The 21,304-nt window shown below is 47.2% G+C and overlaps 1 protein-coding gene and 1 pseudogene across 1 annotated transcript in view; one reads left to right on the top strand and one right to left on the bottom strand.

Moving 5' to 3' along the window:
- Positions 1 to 17,830, top strand: part of LOC140403921 (cytochrome P450 2J2-like) — a 32,011-nt gene extending 14,181 nt beyond the window's left edge. The window contains exons 6-9 of the mRNA XM_072492167.1: positions 8,815 to 8,956; positions 12,120 to 12,307; positions 14,179 to 14,320; positions 15,439 to 17,830. Of these exons, the coding sequence (XP_072348268.1) occupies positions 8,815 to 8,956; positions 12,120 to 12,307; positions 14,179 to 14,320; positions 15,439 to 15,620 (654 nt within the window). The 3' untranslated portion in view covers positions 15,621 to 17,830. The remainder of the gene's footprint in view (positions 1 to 8,814; positions 8,957 to 12,119; positions 12,308 to 14,178; positions 14,321 to 15,438) is intronic.
- A 3,136-nt stretch (positions 17,831 to 20,966) lies between these two features.
- LOC140404174 (U2 spliceosomal RNA) lies at positions 20,967 to 21,083 on the bottom strand (annotated as a pseudogene).
- Between the last annotated feature and the right edge of the window lie 221 nt (positions 21,084 to 21,304).

Below are 21,304 nucleotides of genomic sequence, written 5' to 3'. Positions count from 1 at the left end.
CGGGCATGTGGGCGATGTGGCCCGCCAATCGCAGCTGGTCGAGTGTGACCAGTGCCTGGATACTGGGGTATTGACCTTGGAGAGGAGACTCCTTGGTTGATACACCTATCCTGCCAGTGGATCTGCAGAATTTTGTGGAGGCAGCATTGGTTGGTTATATCTCTCCAGGGATTTGAGGGGCGGGATTCACCCCTACCCGGCGGGGCGGGGGGGGGGGGGGTCCCGGTGGGACGGAGTGGCGTGTACCACTCCGTCGTCGGGCCGCCCCAAAGGTGCGGAATCCTCCGCGCCTTCAGGGGCTAGGCCCGCCCAGGAGTGGTTTGCGCCCCGCCGGCCGATGGGAAAGGGGCTTGGCGCCACGCCAACACGCCGAAGGGCCTCCGCTGGCCGGCGTGAGTCGACACATGCGCGGGAGCGCCAGCGGTGGTGGCGTCATCCCCGCGCACGTGCAGAGGGATTCACTTCCGCACCGGGAATGGCGGAGGACCACGGCCTCCGATGCGGGAGGATAGAGTACCCCCACGGCACAGGCCCGCCCGCCGATCGGTGGGCCCCAATTGCGGGCCAGACCACGGTGGGGGCACCTCCCGGGGCCAGATCCGCCGCCCCCACCCCCCCAAGAACCCCTTGCCCGCCCGCGCCGCCAGGTCCCGCCAGTAAGGGACCTACTCTAATTTACGCCGGCGGGACTGGCAACGAACGGACGGGACTTCGGCCCATCGCGGGCCGGAGAATGCGGGCAGCCCCAGGGCCCATTGAGTCGCGTCGGACCCCACCATTCTCCGAGGCAGGCGGCGCGACTCACGCCGGGGAAATTTTTCGGGGGCGGGAGAATTTGGAGGACGGCGGGGGCGGGATTCACGCCGACCACCAGCAATTCTCCGACCCGGCCGGGGGGGGTCAGAGAATCCCGCCCGAGGTGTCTGCTGTACATTGTCCATGTTTCTGATGCACCCAGGAGGGCAGGGACCATGGCTGCTCTGTAGACCATGAGCTGGGGGCTGGGTTTGAGGTCTAGGTCTTCGAATACTCTGTTCCTCAGGCGTTTGAAAACTTTACTGGCGTATTGGAGTCGATGTTGGATTTCGTCGTCAATGACTGCTCGCACCGAGAGGAGGCTCCCGAGGTATGGGGAATGATCCACATTGCCCAAGGGATTACTGTGGATCTTGATGGTCGGGGGACAGTTTTGCATTGCAGGAGCGGGCTGGTAGAGAACCTTTGTTTTCTGGATGTTGAGTCTGAGGCCCAATCTCTCATAAACCTTGATGAATGCGTTGACGATGGTTTGTATCTCCGTCTCTGAACGTGCGCACACTCAGGCGTCGTCTGCGCACCGCAGCTTGATGACAGAGGTTGGAGTGGTCTAGGCTCTAGCCCGGAGGCGTGGGAGTTTGAACAGTTGCCCACTTGTCCGATAGGTTAGCTCCACACCAGCGGGGAGCTTCAGGGAGATGGGATATAGTGATGCTGCAAGGAAGATGGAGAAGAGCGTTTGTGCGATGGCGCAACCCTGTTTGACCCTGGTTTGCACGCGTATTGGGTCTGTGGTGGTTCCCTATTTGAGGGTCACGGCTTGTATGTCATCGTGGAGCAGGTGGAGGATGGTGTTGAATTTCTGTAGGCAGCCGAATTTGTGGCTGGTGCTCCACATCCGCTGTATATTAACATTCCAGTTAGCAGTGATGTTGACTCATGATGTATAAAATGTTACAAAAGAAAGAATATGTAATTTAGAGTCAGTGAAGTACTTTTTAACTGCAATTACAGTTATAATGTGGGAAATGCAGACATTTATTTGCTCACAGAAACAGCCATGCAATAATAACCAGATGGTCCAATTTATTAATGTTGATTAAGGGATAAATATCAGCCAAGGATAGCTCCTATTGTCCTGTACAAAATAGTATCATGGGATCATTTGGGTGGCTTGGTAGCACAGTGGTTAGCACTGCTGCCTCACAGCGCCAGGGACCCGGCCTCGGGTCACTGTCTGTGCAGAGTCTGCACATTCTCCCCGTGTCTGCGTGGGTTTCCTCAGGGTGCTCCGGTTTCCTCCCACAATCCAAAGATGTGCAGCGTAGGTGGGTTGGCCACGCTAAATTGCCCCTTCGTGTCCAAAAGGTTAGGTGTGGGCTTATGTAGAGATCTACCATGTGGATTTAGTGGCACTTGCGAACAATAAAACTCAGTCAAAATTTGAGTTAAAACTTCTCGGGTGCAAATAAGCATCGTTTATTGCCTCTATTTGATTACAATTGAGAGTCACTTAAATCTTATTCTCTAATAAGTCCTGCTAGCACAAAGGGCTTAAAGAGAAGCAACTTGTACACAATTTAACTTTCAAAATAATACAGAAATGGTTTCTTGCTTACGGCAAAACAGCTTGCATTTACTTCAAGAGGTAGAGTGGAAAAGTGAAAGTATAGAGACAGCGAATAGTTTAGATCAAAGTATAGATGATACATGAATAAAGATGGTCGTACGGATCCACACGGTTGTACGAAATCATATCAGTCTTTAGCCATCTATCTACACCCCTATGTAATCCTAATTGGTTTGGGTTAGAATCAAATGAGTTTGATTTGACGCTTAGCTGTCAATCTTCAATGTGCAACATTAGTTTTAAGCGTTTCATGTCTGAATACTTGTGCATGTTATGGAATGCGATTCTGTGCTGTTATCGCGACCAGTTTAAAATGGACTTCTGCTGACTTAGCTGTTAGCCACATTGTAGACAATAGCGCCTTAATATTGCTATGGTGCCTGTCCTGTCCTTGGATTGATATCTGGTACGGCTTGTGTTTTAATGTCACACTGTCTTGCAAATGTATTTGCTAGAACAATGGAGCTCAGTAAAAGTGAATTATGCTGTGTCATGCTGTTTTGTGTCTGTTTGAGATGACCTGAGGTTATGAGTGAATGTAAAATGGGTATTTAAAGACTGGGCTTAATATTTACGCTAAATAGCTATCTTTTGCCTATCAGGCGTATTAGAAAATAGTTGGTTTCTACAGCTTAGGTACAGACTCGATGGGCCGAATGGCCTCCTTCTGCACTGTAAATTCTATGAATCTAAATTCTATGATCATGTACATCCACCCGAAAGGGAAGATAGGTTTCAGATCTGAAAGATGAATAAGTAAACACCTCTCCCGCCCCCTTAAACTCCGGGGCAAATTCTCCGCCAGCGGGATTTTCCGTTCTGTCGGCAGCGTACCCCCACCCATTGGCCAGCGGCAGGAACGGTGAATCCCATTGCCAGCGACGACGCACCACCGAGCCGCTCACGGCTGGGGAGCTGGAGAATTCACCCCACCATCTCCTGGAGAACACTGTTGAAATCTAAGCCTGCACCATGTGGAAGTTCATATACCAGAGAAAAATACAGGAATCCACCCAGAGAAGCACGGTGGTTAGCACAGTTGCTTCGCAGCTCCAGGGTCCCAGATTCGATTCCCGGCTTGGGTCACTGTCTGTGCAGAGTCTGCACGTTCTCCCCGAGTCTGCGTGGGTTTCCTTCGGGTGCTCCGGTTTCCTCCCACAGTCCAAAGATGCGCAGGTTAGATGGATTGACTACGCTAAATTTCCCTTAGTGTCCAAAAAAGGTTAGATGGGGTTGCGGAGATAGGATGGAGGTGTGCGCTTAGATATTGTGTGTAGTGATCTCTGTACGTGCATGTACATAAGGGGTTAATGTGTAATCAATAGCACCACATGATCACTAGAGGGCCGGACCAACAGGGGTATAAAAGGCACCACATTAGGTCTCCCCCTCTCTCTTGGTTGCACTGTGACCAGGGCTGTATCAGATTAGTTCAGATGGCTAGTGCAGTTACGTATAGTTACTGTAGTTAGATCTTGTTAACCTGATCACTAGGATCAAAGTTAAAGTAAAGGACTCATGCAATTATTGTTATAGTTACTCAATAAACCTTTTGTTACTACTGGACGAGTTTGAGTCTTCATCGAGGTTCATCATTAACCAAGGATTGAGTATCACATGTTACCTATCACCCAGGTAACAAAACATGGTACCAGGCTTGTTGGCTTTAACAGAACTAGTTAGATTAGGTTAGACAAAAAAGAGAAGAAAATTCAGACCGGATATTCGACTGTGGAAGACTTCGCAGCAGATGGATCCTCGACAACTAAACAATTCGATGGACCACGTTCAAGTATCAATGCAGCTGAAAACTGACGGTAACTTAAGTAATAACTGGAAAATGTTTATCCAAAAGTTCCAAGTATATATGGCAGCTAATAATTTAAACAGGGTCTCTGAAGAAAGGAAAATAGCAATACTTGGAAGAGCAGGACATGAAGTGATAGAGATCTAAAACTCCTTTAATTTCTTCGAAGGTGAAGAGAAAACTAAATTTAAAGTGATTAGCACAAAATTTGAAGAACACTGTAAAAGTCAGTCTGGTGAGATGCTGGAAAGATTTATCTTTTGGCATAGAGGCCAGAGAAACGGTGAGCCCATCACTGATTTTATTACAGACCTCCAGGTACTCGCACAGGGCTTTAATTATGCTGATTTCAGAGACGCTATGATATTTGGATCAATTAATTTATGGACTATCTGAAAATAATTTGAGGGAAGAACTTTCACAAAAAAAGTATTTAACATTAGAAATCGCTGTACAAAAATGCCTTGCTTATGATCAAAAACAAAATCAATACTTTGAGTCTTTACAAAGACAGAATCATTATCTAGAAAACAAAATCCGTGAAAATGGCGCGAATACTCACCATGAGGCAGAGGCAGAATCTCACTCGATGCAACAGCACTTTTTGATTGGCAGCCATCTTGAGCGAGAGCGTTCCGGCCAGTACGCACATGCGCACTACCCTAAAAGACGCAAACCGGCGAAACAGTGTTCTGCGCATGCGCCAGAAGCCGCGCATGCGCAGTTGCGAAAAGAGCGCACAGTAACTGAAACTCGGATTGCGCATGCGCAATCAAGCCCTGCGCATGATGTCACGAGCAGAGGACCCGGACCGCGCCCACTTAAAAAGGAAATGCACGAAAATTGAAAAAAGTAATTTAAAGCTGCAAAACCCAGTTTTCTTACCTCAAAATACAGAACAATGCCTGAACTTACACCAGCAGTTGAAAATAACTTTCACAACACCCTGGCCCAAGCAGTCTGCACCACCCAAAGTGAAGAGCACAATGACAACTCCGAAACAAAAAGAGATGATTTGTCTATCGAACAATACACACAATACTGTTTAGCACAGGGGCTGTTTAGCACAGGGCTAAATCGCTGGCTTTGAAAGCAGACCAAGGCAGGCCAGCAGCACGGTTCAATTCCCGTAACAGCCTCCCCGAACAGGCGCCGGAATGTGGCGACTAGGGGCTTTTCACAGTAACTTCGTTTGAAGCCTACTTGTGACAATAAGCGATTTTCATACTACTCAGACATGGCTGAGTTATTCAGATCTGCTGATCACAGCATCAGCAACACGGTTGCACAGCTCAACACGACTCTACTCATGGTAAATGAATCCAATACCATGATGCCATGGCAGATCGTCGGTACATTGGATGACAGCAACCTGTCAAATACCCAAGAAGAACACGACACCACACAGAGAGCGATGAAAGACTTCACAGCGAGACCACTGCATGACTCCACACAGAGAGCGATGAAAGACTCCACAAAGAGAGTGATACAAGCCTCCACAGAGAGCTCATTGACAGACTCCAAAATGGAAGCAACTCAAGACTCCATAGCGAAGTCCATGCATGAACAAGACCATGAAGGTCTATCAAGCTTATTTGAGCCACCAGAAGAAGACTATGACAGTCTACCCAGCTCATTTAACCAACAAGAAGACATTGAATGTCTACCCACTGTATGTGAGACAAGTGACGAAGAAATCACAATTCCCATACAGGATGTGCAGGATCACAGCGAGACTGACAGATCTCAGCTCGTCTGCACAGAAGCACTCAACAGTCAGAGGAGGGCTACACATGAGTCCAGAGAGACCACGTCAAATGAAATTGTGAAGATTTTGACTCCAGAAGAGGAGCACCAAGAAACCACAGGTGATTCAAATGAACCAGAAATAACTCCAGAAAAGGAGCACAAAGAAATCAATGATGATTCAAGTGAACCAGAAATGACTCTAGAAGAGGAGTACCAAGGAAGCAAAGAAGAGGAATCAAATCCACCACAAATGACTGATGTCACCAACATCAATGCAACATCAGATCATTCTCACAATTCTCAAGAAGAAACGCTCAATGTAACAGATAACTCAACGGACACTGACACCAATAACTGTGAAAATGACTCAAATCATCCATACGGAACACTCATTGAGCGCAACAAGAACAACAAACACCGCAAGACGCACAGCAGAAACAAGAACAACAGCAACAACAAAGACAACAAGAAACATATCAGAAACGACAAGCATGACAAGAAAAATGACAAGAACAGCGACGAAAACAACAAAAACAGAAACAACAAGCATGCCAAAAACAACAACAAGAACGACAACAACAAGAACGACAATGAAAACAACCAAGACAGAAACGACAGAAACAACAACAATGAAACAACAACCTGTACAACATGGTACAACTCTGCACATGAAGGACAATGCCACAGCACACTGCAAAACAATGACAAGACTACAAACATGCCATGGTATGACAAAACAATTCACAAATTCACATCTGCTCCAGAACAAGCAAGCACACCAGCTTTCAAGGCAGATGACACATTAGATCAATACCGCAAGCACAGGAAAAAGTCCAGGTCAGATAACAAAGATGACATACAGAATCAATACCGCAAGCACAGGAAAAAGTCCAGGTCAGACAACGGTATAACACAGAATTGCTACAACAAGCAGAGAGAGAAAAAAGGAAAGTCTAGATTAGACAACAAAGTGATTCAACCATTCGAACACCTCATGATGACTTGTTGGTCACTCAAACGCAAGAACACTGATGACGCTCACAAAGAAATGACGACATCAACATCACCACATCAGCAACTCAACCGAATGAATTCATAAAGTTTGCACTCACAAATCTTTTTATTAAGATTGGACTCATACATATTAATTGGCTTTGTATAATCATCAATATCATCACAACTTGTACATAACATCATTTGTCGACCTGTTTCAAGCAAACGAGAAGAAAAACCTAAGAGACTAAATGTATTAACATTTAACTGATTAACTCATTGATTTTACGTAATGTCGTTGCAAACTGCATCCATTATGTTTGTTCAATTTTCTTTACCACATACAGAAAATATGTAACTCAAGAAAAAAAGGGGGATGTAGTGATCTCTGTATGTGCATGTACATAAGGAGTTAATGTGTAATCAGTAGCACCACATTTAGCATACAAAATGATCAGGGGGTTGGATAGAGTGGACAGTGAGAGCCTTCTCCCGCGGATGGAAATGGCTGGCACGAGGGGACATAACGTTAAACTGAGGGGTAATAGATATAGGACAGAGGTCAGAGGTAGGTTCTTTACGCAAAGAGTAGTGAGGCCGTGGAATGCCCTACCTGCTACAGTAGTGAACTCGCCAACATTGAGGGCATTTAAAAGTTTATTGGATAAACATATGGATGATAATGGCATAGTGTAGGTTAGATGGCTTTTGTTTCGGTGCAACATCGTGGGCCGAAGGGCCTGTACTGCGCTGTATTGTTCTATGTTCTATGTTCTATGATCACTAGAGGGCCGGACCAACAGGGGTATAAAAAGCAACCACATTGTGTCTCTCCCTCTCTCTTGGGTGCATTGTGACCAGGGCAGTATCAGATTAGTTCAGATCGCTAGTGGAGTTACGTCTAGTTACTGTAGTTAAATCTTGTTAACCTTATCACTAGTATCAAAGTTAAAGTAAAGAACTCATGCAATTATTGTTATAGTTACTCAATAAACCTTTTGTTACTACTGGACGAGTTTGAGTCTTCTTCATCGAGATTCAGAAGACCTCATCATTAACCAAGGATTGAGTAGCACATGTTACCTATCACACAGGTAACAAAACAGGGTGCTCTTTCCAAGGGCTGGTGCAGACCAGGTGGGCCGAATGGCCTACTTCTGCACTGTAAATTCTATGATTCTATGAACAGCACTTAGTATGAGAATGATGGCTTTGCTCGCCCTAACCATTTGCAACATCCCATACCCCCATTCTGTTCCATCATTGGTGGATCAGCCAGATTGTCAATATGATTGACAAAAGTTCATTGACAGGAAAATTCTAGTTCTCTCCTCACACATATTGTCAGATGTGCTGAACATTTCCAGCATTTTCTGTTTTTTTAATTTCAATTTCTCGCATCCACAGTCTTTAACTTTTATTTAACGTGATTCTTGCACTTATCACATTGTTATGAGATTTATGAGATGCTCATGTTGTAAAATGTCTCCTTAAGTTTAAGATAAAATCGATAGTCTCAATTGGCATCATACTAAACTGATGACAGAGACAGGCCCATGTGATCTAGCTGACCATGGGTAAATAAACCCAGTCTGAAATCTATTGGAAATCAAGCGACAATTTTCACATCCTGACACAGACAAAGAGACAGCTGCACATAGGAGACACAGATACCAGGAGACATGGAGGGAAAGACACACATTAGAGAAGCGATGGCCTTCAACAGTGCAGCACTCCCTCAGTACTCCCTCAGTACTGCAGTAGGAGCTTCAACTTTGATTTCTACAGTCAAGTCCTGGAATTAGACTTCAATCCTGAAACTTATTGGCGAGAGTTGACTTTGCAAGGTGCTTGATCAGAGAGACATTTCCTTTTTCAGGAACGTAACTACCCCAATTCGTATCTGACGGAGGGAAACCTGCTGTACAACGTTTATGATCTCTTCCTCGCTGGCACCCAGAGCACAGCAACTACCCTTCGCTGGGGCCTTCTATACATGATGGCTTACCCAGATATACAAGGTAAATCCCAGCTTCCAACACAATGTAGAGGGGAAGTCAATGAAGATTCTGAAAAATCAATAGGATAATCAAGAACATTACTTTTTTTAGGATTCTTCCACGGGATGTGGGCATCGTTGGCTAGACCAGCATTTATTGCCCATCCCTAATTACCCTTGAGAAGGTGGTGGTGAGCCGTCTTCTGGAACTGCTGTAGTCCTCATGGATAAACCTCATCGATGAAGTTCAATTTTTCTGTGACAGGACTTCATTTATATTATAATAATAATGATGTTTATTAGCGTCACAAGTAGGCTTACAGAACGCTGCAATGAAGTTACTGTGAAAATCCCCCAGTCGCCACACTCCGGCGCCTGTTCGGGTACACAGAGGGGGCATTCAGAATGTCCAATTCACCTAACAAGCACGTCTTTCGAGACTTGTGGGGAGGAAACCGGAGCACCCGGAGGAAACCCACGCAGACACGGGGAGAACGTGCAGACTCCGCACAGACAGTGACCCAAGCCGGGAATCGAACTAAACCATAAAATGTGATTAATAAGGTGATTAATAAGGTATTGACACTTGATCCTCTTAGTCCTTATTTCCTTCTGTGAAGCAACAGTGCTAACCACTGTGCTACCCCAGATCGCTCGCCAACGCACTCCACAGCCAATGATGACCAGTTAGTCTGCATCCACTGTTGTAATATAAGACACATGCCAGCTCGTTTGTGCCCAGCAAGTTCCCACAAATAACAACGTGATAATGGCCAGCTAATCCTTTTGTTTAATGGTGATTGAGAGTTCAATATTGGGCAGGGCGGTGGGGAGAACGCTTCCACTCTTCTTCATAACACTGTTATGATGGTTTGACGTCCTCCTGAGAGGTTAGACAGGGCCTTGGTTTTAATGTTTCATCTGAAAGACAGCACATTTGACAGTGCAGTACTTTCTCAGTGTTGGCGCCGGAGCGTCAGTCAAATCTATGGAATGGGGCAAGAACCCACGACCTTCTGAATCAGAGGTCAGAGTGTTACCCAGAGGTCAGGGTGTTACCCAGAGGGCAGAGTGCTTCTCCGAGGTCAGAGAGCTACCCTGAGGTCAGGGTGCTTCCCCAAGGTCAGAGTGCTACCCTGAGGTCAGGGTGCTTCCCCGAGGTCAGGGTGCTTCCCCGAGGTCAAAGTGCTACTCACCGAGTCGCAGATCTCACTACTCCTCATAGACTACGTCCATGGGCAGCCTGGGAGCAAATAGCAGTGTAGCACAATGGTTGGCATTGTTGCTTCACAGCGCATGGGTCCCAGGTTCGATTCCCGGCCTGGGTCACTGTCTGTGCGGAGTCTGCACGTTCTCCCAATGTCTGCGTGGGTTTCCTCCGGGTGCTCCGGTTTCCTCCCACAAGTCCCGAAAGACGTGCTTGTTAGCTGAATTGGATATTCTGAATTCTCCCTCTGTGTACCCGAACAGGTGCCGGAGTGTGGCGACGAGGGGCTTTTCACAGTAACTTCACTGCAGTGTTAATGTAAGCTTACTTGCTTCAATAACGATTAGAAAAAAAAATATTTGGCACAAATCAGGTGGTGCCCTGAATTAAATGTGGCATTGTGAGTCTGTTTTCCTATTGTGGGTCAATTTGTTAACGCTGCAAAAGTTTTACAGGCACAAAAATGGGCTCCTAAAGTCTAAAATATTTTGGGATTGCACAGGCATTTCCACATCAGCGTCGGAATTCTCCAGCCCTGGGAATTCACTTTTCCCATTGGCACTGCATCCCGGCCCGTAGGTTTCCCAGCGGCCTGGGGCGGCTTCAATGGGAAATCCCATTGGCAAGCAGCGGGAGCCGAGAATCCAGCCGCCGGCAAACAGCGCGGTGCCGAGAAACACGCGGCTGGGAGAACCGGAGATCCCAGCCCTGAAACTGTGGCCCCCCCACCATATTGGTAAGGGTATGCAGGATAGGTGTCCACAGCTTGGGTCTTGAATCAGGTGTTAGGCTCTATGCTTAGGTAAATAGGAGGCCGAACATCTGCTTGCTACCGTTTCTTGACATTGGAGGACATTTAACGCAGCCAATGGAGAGCTAAATGCTTCAGTGTAACCAACGCTTTAGGAAGCCTCTCAAGATTCTTCCTGACTTTGAGCACCCCTGTTCAATCTCCTTTGAACCTCCTCTGCTGTAAGGCGAACAACCCTCGATTCTCCGGTCTCTATTCACAACTGACGTCTTTCATCCCTGGCAACACTCCAGTAAATCTCTTCAGCACCGTCTCTGAGGTCTTGATAAGGCTTCCTGGAGAGAGGTGCCAGGATTGGGGGGCAGAAGTTTTCCGTGGAGCCAATGGCCCAGCAGCCCTGGGGTAATAGTCGGGCACAGCCCCCGAGCTGACTCTCTGGTCGTTGGGCCTTTACTTGGCTCAAATGTGGAGGAGACATGCCAACCAACCTCAGTGGCCCGCAGCTGTCCAGGCCCAGTAGCACCACCAATGGCCAATCCTGGGACTGCAGGCAATCCTCTCATGAAGTCAGGTGAAAACTCTATTGGGGCTAATCTGGCAGGCCCTGGTGAGGGAGTTGGAGGGCAAAGTTCAAGAGGTCAAATAGGGGGTGAAACATGGGATTGACGTTCCATGGGGCTTGGGGGGTGGGGGGGGGGGGGGGGGGGGGGGGGCTCCGTTGGGTCAGTGTGTCCGAACAGGAGCGACACATCCCAGCCCCATTCCCAAACACAGCTCAGGGAGTGGACACTCGCCAGTTCTGGTAGGTTACCAGGAGCAGGAGGAGGAAGCTATTCATTGGCCACTTGAGTGCCTCAACGGCTGCAAGGTTGGGGGGGAGTGGGGGGGGGGGGATTTGAAGCCTCTCCTAGCAGTGGCAAAATTCCAGTGGGGATGGGCGGGCAACGGGCGATGGCACCTGGTTTCACTTCCTTCCGCATGCCACCTCCCTCTCGGGGCCTAACAATCCGGCCAATGCTTCTGACCTGGCTGACTGCTCGCTGAACCATCAGGAGTGGTCGAAAAACACGGGAAATAAGTGGCAGGGATCCAATAGAACTGATATGCCTTCTCCTCGCTATCCATCTCTGGTTTAGGGCGCCCTGAATCTCCTCAGATCTGTCCAGAAGTCAATGGAATGGCCTGGGAAATAAGCAATCCAAATGATTGTGCTGTTTTGTTTTGCAGAAAAGTGTCAGAAGGAGCTCGACAAGGTGATTGGCAAGTCCCGTGCCCCATTGCTGACTGACAGGCCCAACATGCCGTATATCAATGCTGTTATTCATGAGGTTCAACGGTTTGGGAACTTAGCTCCATTTTCAGTCAGCCATGCAACAACACAAGACACTAAATTTATGGGGTACACATTTAAAAAGGTAGTCCTTTCTTATACTGTGCTTTTCTCTGATTATCATTTTCATTGACTATTTCGATTAACATGATAAACGCGGGCTGCGCGGTGCATGAACAGTCCACCCCGCCCCCCCCCCCCCCTCCCCTCCCCCCCACCACCCCCCCCCCCCCCACCCAAAGCCAAATGTGCCGTTGAGCCAACCCAGCCACTCCCCGGCAGCCGTAACACGCCGCGGCAAGGCTACACCGCCTGCCGCTGCCACCTACTGGCCAGGACCTCCCACCCTCAGGAACTGCCAGCCAATCACGGTGGCCGGCAGCTCCAGCAGTCCCAGCAGCGCCAAAACCGTATTCAGTGGCCGCTGCTGGAACTGCAAGCAGGCCCAAGAAGAAGGCCCAACGGATCCCGGAGAAAGGTGAGTCTGGGGTATTGGGTGAGGGGGGAGGGGCTTGGGCGGTTTAGGGAGGGGATCACGGGAGGGGGTGGGTTTTGGCAAGAAGGCAGGTAGGAACACGGGGCTCCCAGCAGGCTCACTTCTCCCTGCCTTACCAGGTTGAATCTTCCTCTGAAAATCGTTCCACGTAGCCAGGATATTCCAGCACCTGTTTTCACCAGAAAAGTCCACCTTGGTTACTCCACAAGTCCCCTCAGTCCTGCTGCCTTCCTTCCAAACAGATGACCAACGTTTGCAAGTCTTCTGTTTAGTTGTAAACTCTTGACGCTCTTCACGGCAGTAGCTGCTGTTTTATGTGTCTTTCTTTCTCTCTCCCATGTCTCTGGGTATCTGTGGCTCCTAAAAGCAGATGTCTCTTTGTCTGTGACAGGATGTGAAAATTGTCGCTCAATTTCCAGTAGGTTTCGGACTGGGTTTATTTCCCCATAGCCAACCAGATCATATGGGCCTGTCTCTGAGGAGAGGTTTAGTGCGATGCCAACCCACAATCTCTGTTTCATTTTAAATTTAAGGAGACACTTGACAACATGTGTATCTCATAAAGCTCGTAACAACGTGATGAGTGTAAGAACCACGTTGAAATCAAAGTGAAATATACGGGTGCTAGAAATCTGAAATAAAGTAACAAGAAATGCTTGAAACGTTCGACAGGTTGGACAACATGCGTGAAGAGGGAAGTAGATTATTCCTGTCAATGACTTTTTGTCAATCATATTGAAAACCTGGCTCACCTGCCAATGATGGATCAGGGGGTGTGGCAAAATTATTATGACGAGAAACCCATAGCTCTCACATGGGCTGGATTCTCCATCGGCGGGATTCTCCGTTTCGCCGGCAGCGCACTCACACCCGCGGATTTCCCGATGGCCTGGGGGCGCCCACAATGGGAAACCCCATTGGCTTGCTGCCGGGACGGAGAATCCCACTTCCGGCTGGGGGGGGGGGGGGGGGGGGGGGCCGCACCCGAAAACACTGGGCCAGCATTTATTGCCCATCCATCCTGAATTGCCCTTGAGTTGCTGTGGATCTGGAGTCACATGTAGGCCAGACCGGATAAGGATGGCAGATTTCCCAAAGGACATTAGTGAGCCAGATGGGCTTTTACGACAATCGACAATGGTTTCATGGTCTTCATTAGACTTTCAATTCCAGATTCTTTTTTTATTGAATTTGAATTTCACCATCTGCAGTGGTGGGATTCGAACACAGGACCCCAGAGCATTACTCTGGGTCTCTGGTTTACAAGTCCAGTGACAATACCACTACGCCACCGCCTCCCCCACAACAGTGTTTTCCAGGAGACGATGTTTCAGGGAGGCGTTTTTCACGATATCCATCATTAGAGAATGTAGGCCATGGAGCCAATATTATGTACAAGAGCTGAATGTGCTATCTCTGCTTAACCAGGTACCTCAAAGTTGTTTCTGCTGTCGTTCTAGGGGACTGTTGTTCTGATAAACCTGTCGTCGGTCATGTTTGAAGAGTCCCAATGGAAACATCCAAACCAGTTCAATCCTGAGAACTTCCTGACTGAAAATGGAGAATTTTTCCAACCAGATGCATTCATTCCATTTTCAATGGGTGAGTTTGAAATGCTGATTTGAGATCATTTATTTCATATTCACTTACGGGATGTGTGCATTGCTGGCTGGGCCTAGCATTCATTGCCCTTCCCTAGTTACCCTTCAAACGGCGGGGGCGAGCTACCATCTTGAACCACTGCAGTCCCTGAGGAGTAGGTACACCGTCAGTGCTGTTAGGGAGGGCATTCCGGGATTTTGGCCCAATCACAGTGAAGGAACGGCTGGTATATTTCCAAGTCGGGGTGGTGAGTGGCCTCGCAGGGAAATTAAGGGTGATGGTGTTCCCTGGTGTCTGCTGCCCTCGTCCTTCTAGATGGTAGTGGTCGTGGGTTTGGAAGGTGCTGCCTTAATTCATTTGATTTTCACCCTATCTCCATCCCGGGGGCCTCCAAGTGGGCCATTAAAAATGGTTAGGCAGTGTAAAGTTAAACCGCTGAAGGTGTAAACACAAAGGTTTGTGGATCCCCAGCCTTTAAGCGTGTTCTTGCCAATTTTGTCTTATTTTGGAGTGTTGAGTATCGTGGGTGAGCTAGGACCAGCTAACATGAGGAGTTTTAAAAAATGAGGCAGGATTTTCCCCACAGACTTCAGGGCGCGTGACGCCAAAGAAAGCTGGTGTCAGTACCCAGTACGACGTGGATAACAGTCAACTGGCAGTGATTATCCCTGAATTGGGCAGCAGAGCGCAGGCTCGCCCTATAATTAAGTGTGCAATGCAAGTTCTCAAAGCTGGGCGCTCAATAATAACAACAATAATCGCTTATTGTCACAAGTAGGCTTCAATGAAGTTACTGTGAAAAGCCCCTCGTCGCCACATTCCGGCACCTGTTCGGGGAGGCCAGTACGGGAATTGAACCCAAACTGCTGGTCTTCTTGTGCATTACGAGCCAGCTATTTAGCCCACTGTGCTAAACCGGCCCCTTATTGGGGGCTGGCCACACTCTTCTGCCACTGGGTGGCTGCCTCGACAGGAGCCTAGTGGCCAATTGGTTCAAGTTGGCTTTAAGGAGCTCAGTTGGCTACCCATCGCTTGCCAACGATGCCCGTGTTGTGATCGCCTTTAGCTACTCCTAAGCTTTATTCAGCAAAACATCTTCAATCTTGATTCGCCGATAGGTCTACGAGCGTGTCTTGGGGAAAAACTGGCCAAGATGGAACTCTTCCTGTTCTTCACCTCGCTCCTTCAGAACTTCCAGTTTCGTTGGCCTGACAGAACCTCATCTCCGGACCTGAAAGGCTTGTATCAAATCCTTTTTACTCCACAGCCGTATAAGATGCAAATAAGCTGCAGGAATTAGGCGCCAAACGCTGACCTGTGACCTCAGGTTAATGCAGTAGCGATGAGGTGGGGTTAGCCTTACTGAAGGCTGGAGGTGGGGTTAATCTTAAATATGTAACTATTTAGTTTACAACATCAGTGACGTTAGATCGTATGACAACAAAGTATGTTGAGAGATAATTCTATGTAGAGCCTCGTGCTAAGCCTTGTACTATACATACCATATATAGTTCAATAAAAAGTTGATTTTACCAACTACCTTGCTTCTAGCAGTATCTGTAAATCCAAACTATGAACAACCTAATCTTAGACCCACAACAATGATTGTAGTGATCTCTGTATGTGCATGTACATAAGGGGTTAATGTGTAATCAGTAGCACCACATGATCACTAGAGGGCCGGACCAACAGGGATATAAAGGCAACCACATTGGGTCTCTCTCTATCTCTTTTGGATGGACTGTGACAAGGGCAGGACTTTCAGATTAGCTCAGATGGTTAGTGTAGTTACTATAGTTAGATCTTGTCAACCTTATCACTAGTATCAATGTTAAAGTAAACAACTCATGTAATTATTGTTATAGTTACTCAATAAACCTTTGGTCCCACTGGACGAGTTCGAGTCTTCTTCATCGAGATTCAGAAGACCTCATCAGTAACCAAGGTTTGAGTAACACATATTACAGTCCGTAGTATATCAAGGTAATACAGGAGTGTAATAAAAGATGGTACCAGGCATGTTGGCTTTAAAAGGACTAGTTAGATTAGGTTGGACAAAAAAAGAAGAAAATTCAGACCGGATATTCGACTGTGGAAGACTTCGCAGCAGATGGATCCTCGATGACTAAACGATTCGATGGGCCACGTTCAAGTATCAATGCAGCTGAAAATTGACGGTAACTTAAGTAATAACTGAAAAATGTTTATACAAAAGTTCCAAGTATATATGGCGGCTAATGATTTAAGCACGGTCTCTGAAAAAAAGAAAATAGCAATACTTCTCGGAAGAACACAACATGAAGCTATAGAGATCTATAACTCCTTTAAATTCTAGGAAGGTGAAGGCAAAACTAAATTTAAAGTGATTATTGCTAAATTTGAAGAACACTATAAAAGTCAGTCTGGTGAGATGCTGGAAAAATTTAACTTTTGTCATAGATGCCAGAGAAACAGAGAGCCCATCACTGATTTTATTACAGACCTCCAGGTACTAGCACAAGGCTGTGATTATGCTGATTTCAGAGACACTATGATAATGGATCAATTAATTTCTGGACTATCTGATCAAAATTTGAGGGAAGAACTTTCACAAAAAAAGTATTTAACTCTAGAAATCGCTATTCAAAAATGCCTTGCTTATGAACAAAATCAATACCTCAAGCACAGGAAAAAGTCCAGGTCAAACAACAAAGATTACATACAGAATCAATACCGCAAGCACAGGAAAAAGTCCACGTCAGACAACAAAGATGTAACACAGAATTGCTACCACAAGCATAGAAGGAAATGTCAAAATCAGACATCAAAGTGATTCGACCATTCGAACACCTCATGATGACTTCTTGGTTACTTAAACACAAGAACACTGACGACGCTCACAAAGAAATGGCAACATCAACATCACCACGTCAACAACAGAAGAAGAAAGCAACTCAACCGAATAAATTCATAAAGTTGGACTCATAATTTTTTTAAATTAAGATTGGACTCATAAATATTAATTGACTTTGCATAATCATCAATATCATCATAACTTGTACATATCATCAGTTATCTACCTGTTTCAAGCAAACAAAAAAGAAAAACCTAAAAGTCTAAATGTATTAACATTTGACTGATTAACTCACCGATTTTATGTAATGCATTTGCAAACTGCACCCATTATGTTTGTTCCATTTTCTTTACAACATACAGAAAATACGTAACACAAGAAAAAAAGGGGGATGTAGTGATCTCTGTATGTGCATGTATGTCCATAAGGAGTTAATGTGTAATCAGTAGCACCACACTAGAGGGCCGGACCAACAGGGGTATAAAAAGCAACCACATTGTGTCTCTCCCTCGCTCTCTTTTGGATGGACTGTGACAAGGGCAGGAGTACCAGATTAGCTCAGATGGTTAGTGTAGTTACTGTAGTTAGATTTTGTCAACCGTATCACTAGTATCAATGTTAAAGTAAAGATCTCATGCAACTATTGTTATAGTTACTCAATAAACCATTTGTTACCACTGGATGAGTTCAAGTCTTTTTCATCGAGATTCAGAAGATCTCATCAGTAACCAAGGTTTGAGTAACATATATTACAGTCCGTAGTATATCAAGATACTACAGGAGTGTAATAAAAGAATGATGACAGAATTATATGATAGGAATGCATGTCAATACTGTGTTTGTTTCAAGATCAGTAATTCAGGGAATGATTTATGTACGTTTGAATGTGAGTAAGCCATTCAACCCTTCTAAACTGTCCCACCATTCAGTGGAGCCATGGGTGGTCTGTATGCTGACTTGGCTGGACGGTTGGTTTGTGATGCGGAGCGAGGCCAACAGCGTGGGTTCAATTCCCCGTACCGACTGAGGTTATTCATGAAGGCCCCGTCTTCTCAACCTTGCCCCTTGTCTGAGGTGTGGCGATCCTCAGATTAAATCACCCCCAGTCAGCTGTCCCCCTCAAAGGGGAAAGCAACCTGTGGTCATCTGGGGCTATGGCGACTTTGAGTTACATTTTACCTCACTCCATTTCCCCGCATTTGTTCCTCATCCCTTGATATCCCCACCGAACATAAATCTGCTGATCTAAGTTTTGAAGAGTTCCCTTACCCGCCACTGGCTTTTATAGCAGCGAGATTTAGAATTCCAGGTGCCCTGGTGTGAAGGTGTGCTTCCTCATCAAAACTGGGGCCATCAGTACAAGATGACCACAAATCAATACAATTAGGAACTCAGGGGGAAATGTCTTTACCCAGAGAGTGGTGAGAACATGGGAGCGCTTGATGTGAATAACATAGATACAAAAAGACATTGCGACTAAGAGAGCCCTATAATAAGGTGCCACAGGGCAGCACGGTGGGTTAGCCCTGCTGCCTCACGGCGCCGAGGTCCCAGGTTCGATCCCGGCTCTGGGTCACTGTCCGTGTGGAGTTTGCACATTCTCCCCGTGTTTGCGTGGGTTTCGCCCCCCACAACCCAAAGATGTGCAGGGTAGGTGGATTGAACACGCTAAATCGCCCCTTAATTGGAAAAATGAATTGGGTGCACTAAATTTCTAAAAAAAAAATAATAATAATAATTTGCCACATCAGAGATTAAAGTATATTTGAAGGGAAGTTGGACAAACACGTGAGGGAGAAATGAACTGAAGGACAGATACCGAGAGGTTGAGATGAAACTGATGTGGGGCGAAAACAATAGCTAAGGCCAAACTGTCTTCTTCCCAAGGGACATTTTACACAACTTTGGTGTTTGAAAAGGGAGATCTTTCCACGCTTAAAGGTGCAGACCCTTTTGTTTTCTCCTTCCTCATGTCAAGTTTCCACGTTAAATTGCAGACAGTACCGCAGCTACCGCCCCCTAATGGGCTGGCAGCTCTTGGGAAGGATGGGGTTTCTAGCCCCAGGGTCCTTGATCCCAGAAAAGGCACACAGCTGACCACCTAGGTGACTGAGAAGTGTTTAATATGGCGGGCTCCAAAGAAGGTAAAGCTCTCTTGCCATTGGGCGAGACCCCAGTCGCCTTCATTAAATACCTCCCCTGAGGTAAAAGAAGACCTTTGAACTCCAACAGCGCGTTCTGAGGGAAGATAGTGCAGGATGATGAATGAAGATTAAAGTAACGGCATATGCCCGGGTTTGAGGAAGGGATTGCTGAAATTGGAACTTCCACTGTTGTCTAAGATGTGGGCTTGATTCTCCATTTGGCAGCCTATGTTCTCCAGCTGGACCAAACTTACTGGCATCTGGGGGGGTCTCCCAATCCATCGGAGACCCTTGGCTGGGCGGAGACATGGCAGGGTGCCACCCTGGAACTCCCCACGGCACCTGCGCACAGGTGCATGGGTAGCACTACTAGGCTGACAGGGGCACTGCCAGGGTTGCCCAAGTGCCAGAGTGGCACTGCCAAAAGTCAGGGCCTGAGGGGGGGGCATGCCCATGAAAGGCGGCTGAGGGGGTATGAAGGGTGGGGGGGGGCAGTAATGAAGCGGTCTCATAAAGGTAGGGGAGTATAGGGTGGGGGTCCTGAAAGGGGAGGCCGAAAGGGAGGGATGGGAGGCCTGATAATGGGAGGGGGGGCCCTCAGTGACACCATAGCAGGCTGTTCTCACCCTGGGGGGGAGGGTTTAAACACAGCTGGGTGTGGTTTTCTCTTTCTAGGAATGGACAGGTGCAGCTTCCTCTGCCTGAGCCAGCAGGTGTATTGCCCAGGTGAGTTTTAAAGCAGTGATTTCTTTCACTGTCTCTGTCTGGGCTTCTCTCTAGCTTCCAGGCAGGGTCTCTGTAATGGGAGAGTCTCTGGTGGGGGAGCTCTCTTATGGGAGGATTTCTGGTGGGTGTCTCTGTGATGGGGGGTTGTTGGTGCGGGTCTCTCTTAAACGGGGGGGGGGGGGTCTCTGGTGGCGGGGGGGGGGGGCGGTGTGAAGGTCTGGTAGGGGTGGGGTGGGCAGGATTTGTGTTGTGTGGGGGAGGGAGCCCTCCGCTAAACTTTGGGGGCAAATCCCTAAAAGTGTTACCCCCTTGTCCCACCGCGAGTCCACAGTGCCAGGGCCACGCTGGGAAATACCTGCACCAACTCACGCCCATGTGAATCCCGGCCCAGAGCCCCGGAGGTCCAAGTAGTTTCCGGTGTCCCAGCTCGTTAATAGGATGTAAAGTTACTTCATGAAACAAAGATTAAAGCTTTTAGGGACCATTTAGCGACCAGTTAGCGACCATAGCAGGTTCATGGGTCCCATAGTTTATGGTGAAAAGTCCATTAGCCGGCGGTTTCTAACCCCCTTTGATCTGAAACCGGCTTTGCAACCAGACACTCTACTATCTCGATCCAGCAGGGTCCAGCGGGGACAGGGCAGGAAAGTGGAGGCGAGGAATGTCGGATCAGCCACGATCCCATTGAATGGCAGAGCAGACTCAATGGGCCGACCGGCACACTCCTGATCCTAATCCTTAGGGTTTTATGGCCTTACGGTTTGGTAAACGAGCAGTCCGCCTCTCCTCGCCGTGCTCGTCCACCCGGCAATGTAGATGGTGGCGGGTCTGGGAAACATCAGGGCAGCCGTCCTTGGTTGCCGAGGCTGGGCAGGATCTCGTACGCCATCCTGGGCCTCCTCCTGTCCAACCGACCGACTGACCTTCCCCCGGGCGCTGAAGGAGCAAGTACCCTGCTCCAAAAAACAATTTAATACTTGGCACCCAAATAAGGGACATATCAGATATTAAATTGATAAGAACAGACTCTACATTTTATCTCAGCCAAATTGCACTTTACCCCTTTACATTGCCAACTTTAAATGTCATTCAGCAGTAATTGTTACCAGCATCTGTCGCACATCTGTTAATGAATTCTCATTTTATTCCAAATGTTCTCCTTTTTACTTTCTGCCCCTCGGTAACAGAATCTTTCACCAAGTTGGGCCATTTCCTTCTCGATGGTTTTAAAATCTTTTAGTGAAGGGCCATTAATTCTCTTCGTATCAAAAGAACGCAAGC

Source organism: Scyliorhinus torazame, chromosome 29 (assembly GCF_047496885.1).
Source record: "Scyliorhinus torazame isolate Kashiwa2021f chromosome 29, sScyTor2.1, whole genome shotgun sequence".
Taxonomy (NCBI): Eukaryota; Metazoa; Chordata; class Chondrichthyes; order Carcharhiniformes; family Scyliorhinidae; genus Scyliorhinus; species Scyliorhinus torazame.
The sequence above is the reverse complement of the archived record's forward strand: the minus strand, read 5'-3'. Positions and strand labels throughout refer to the sequence as shown.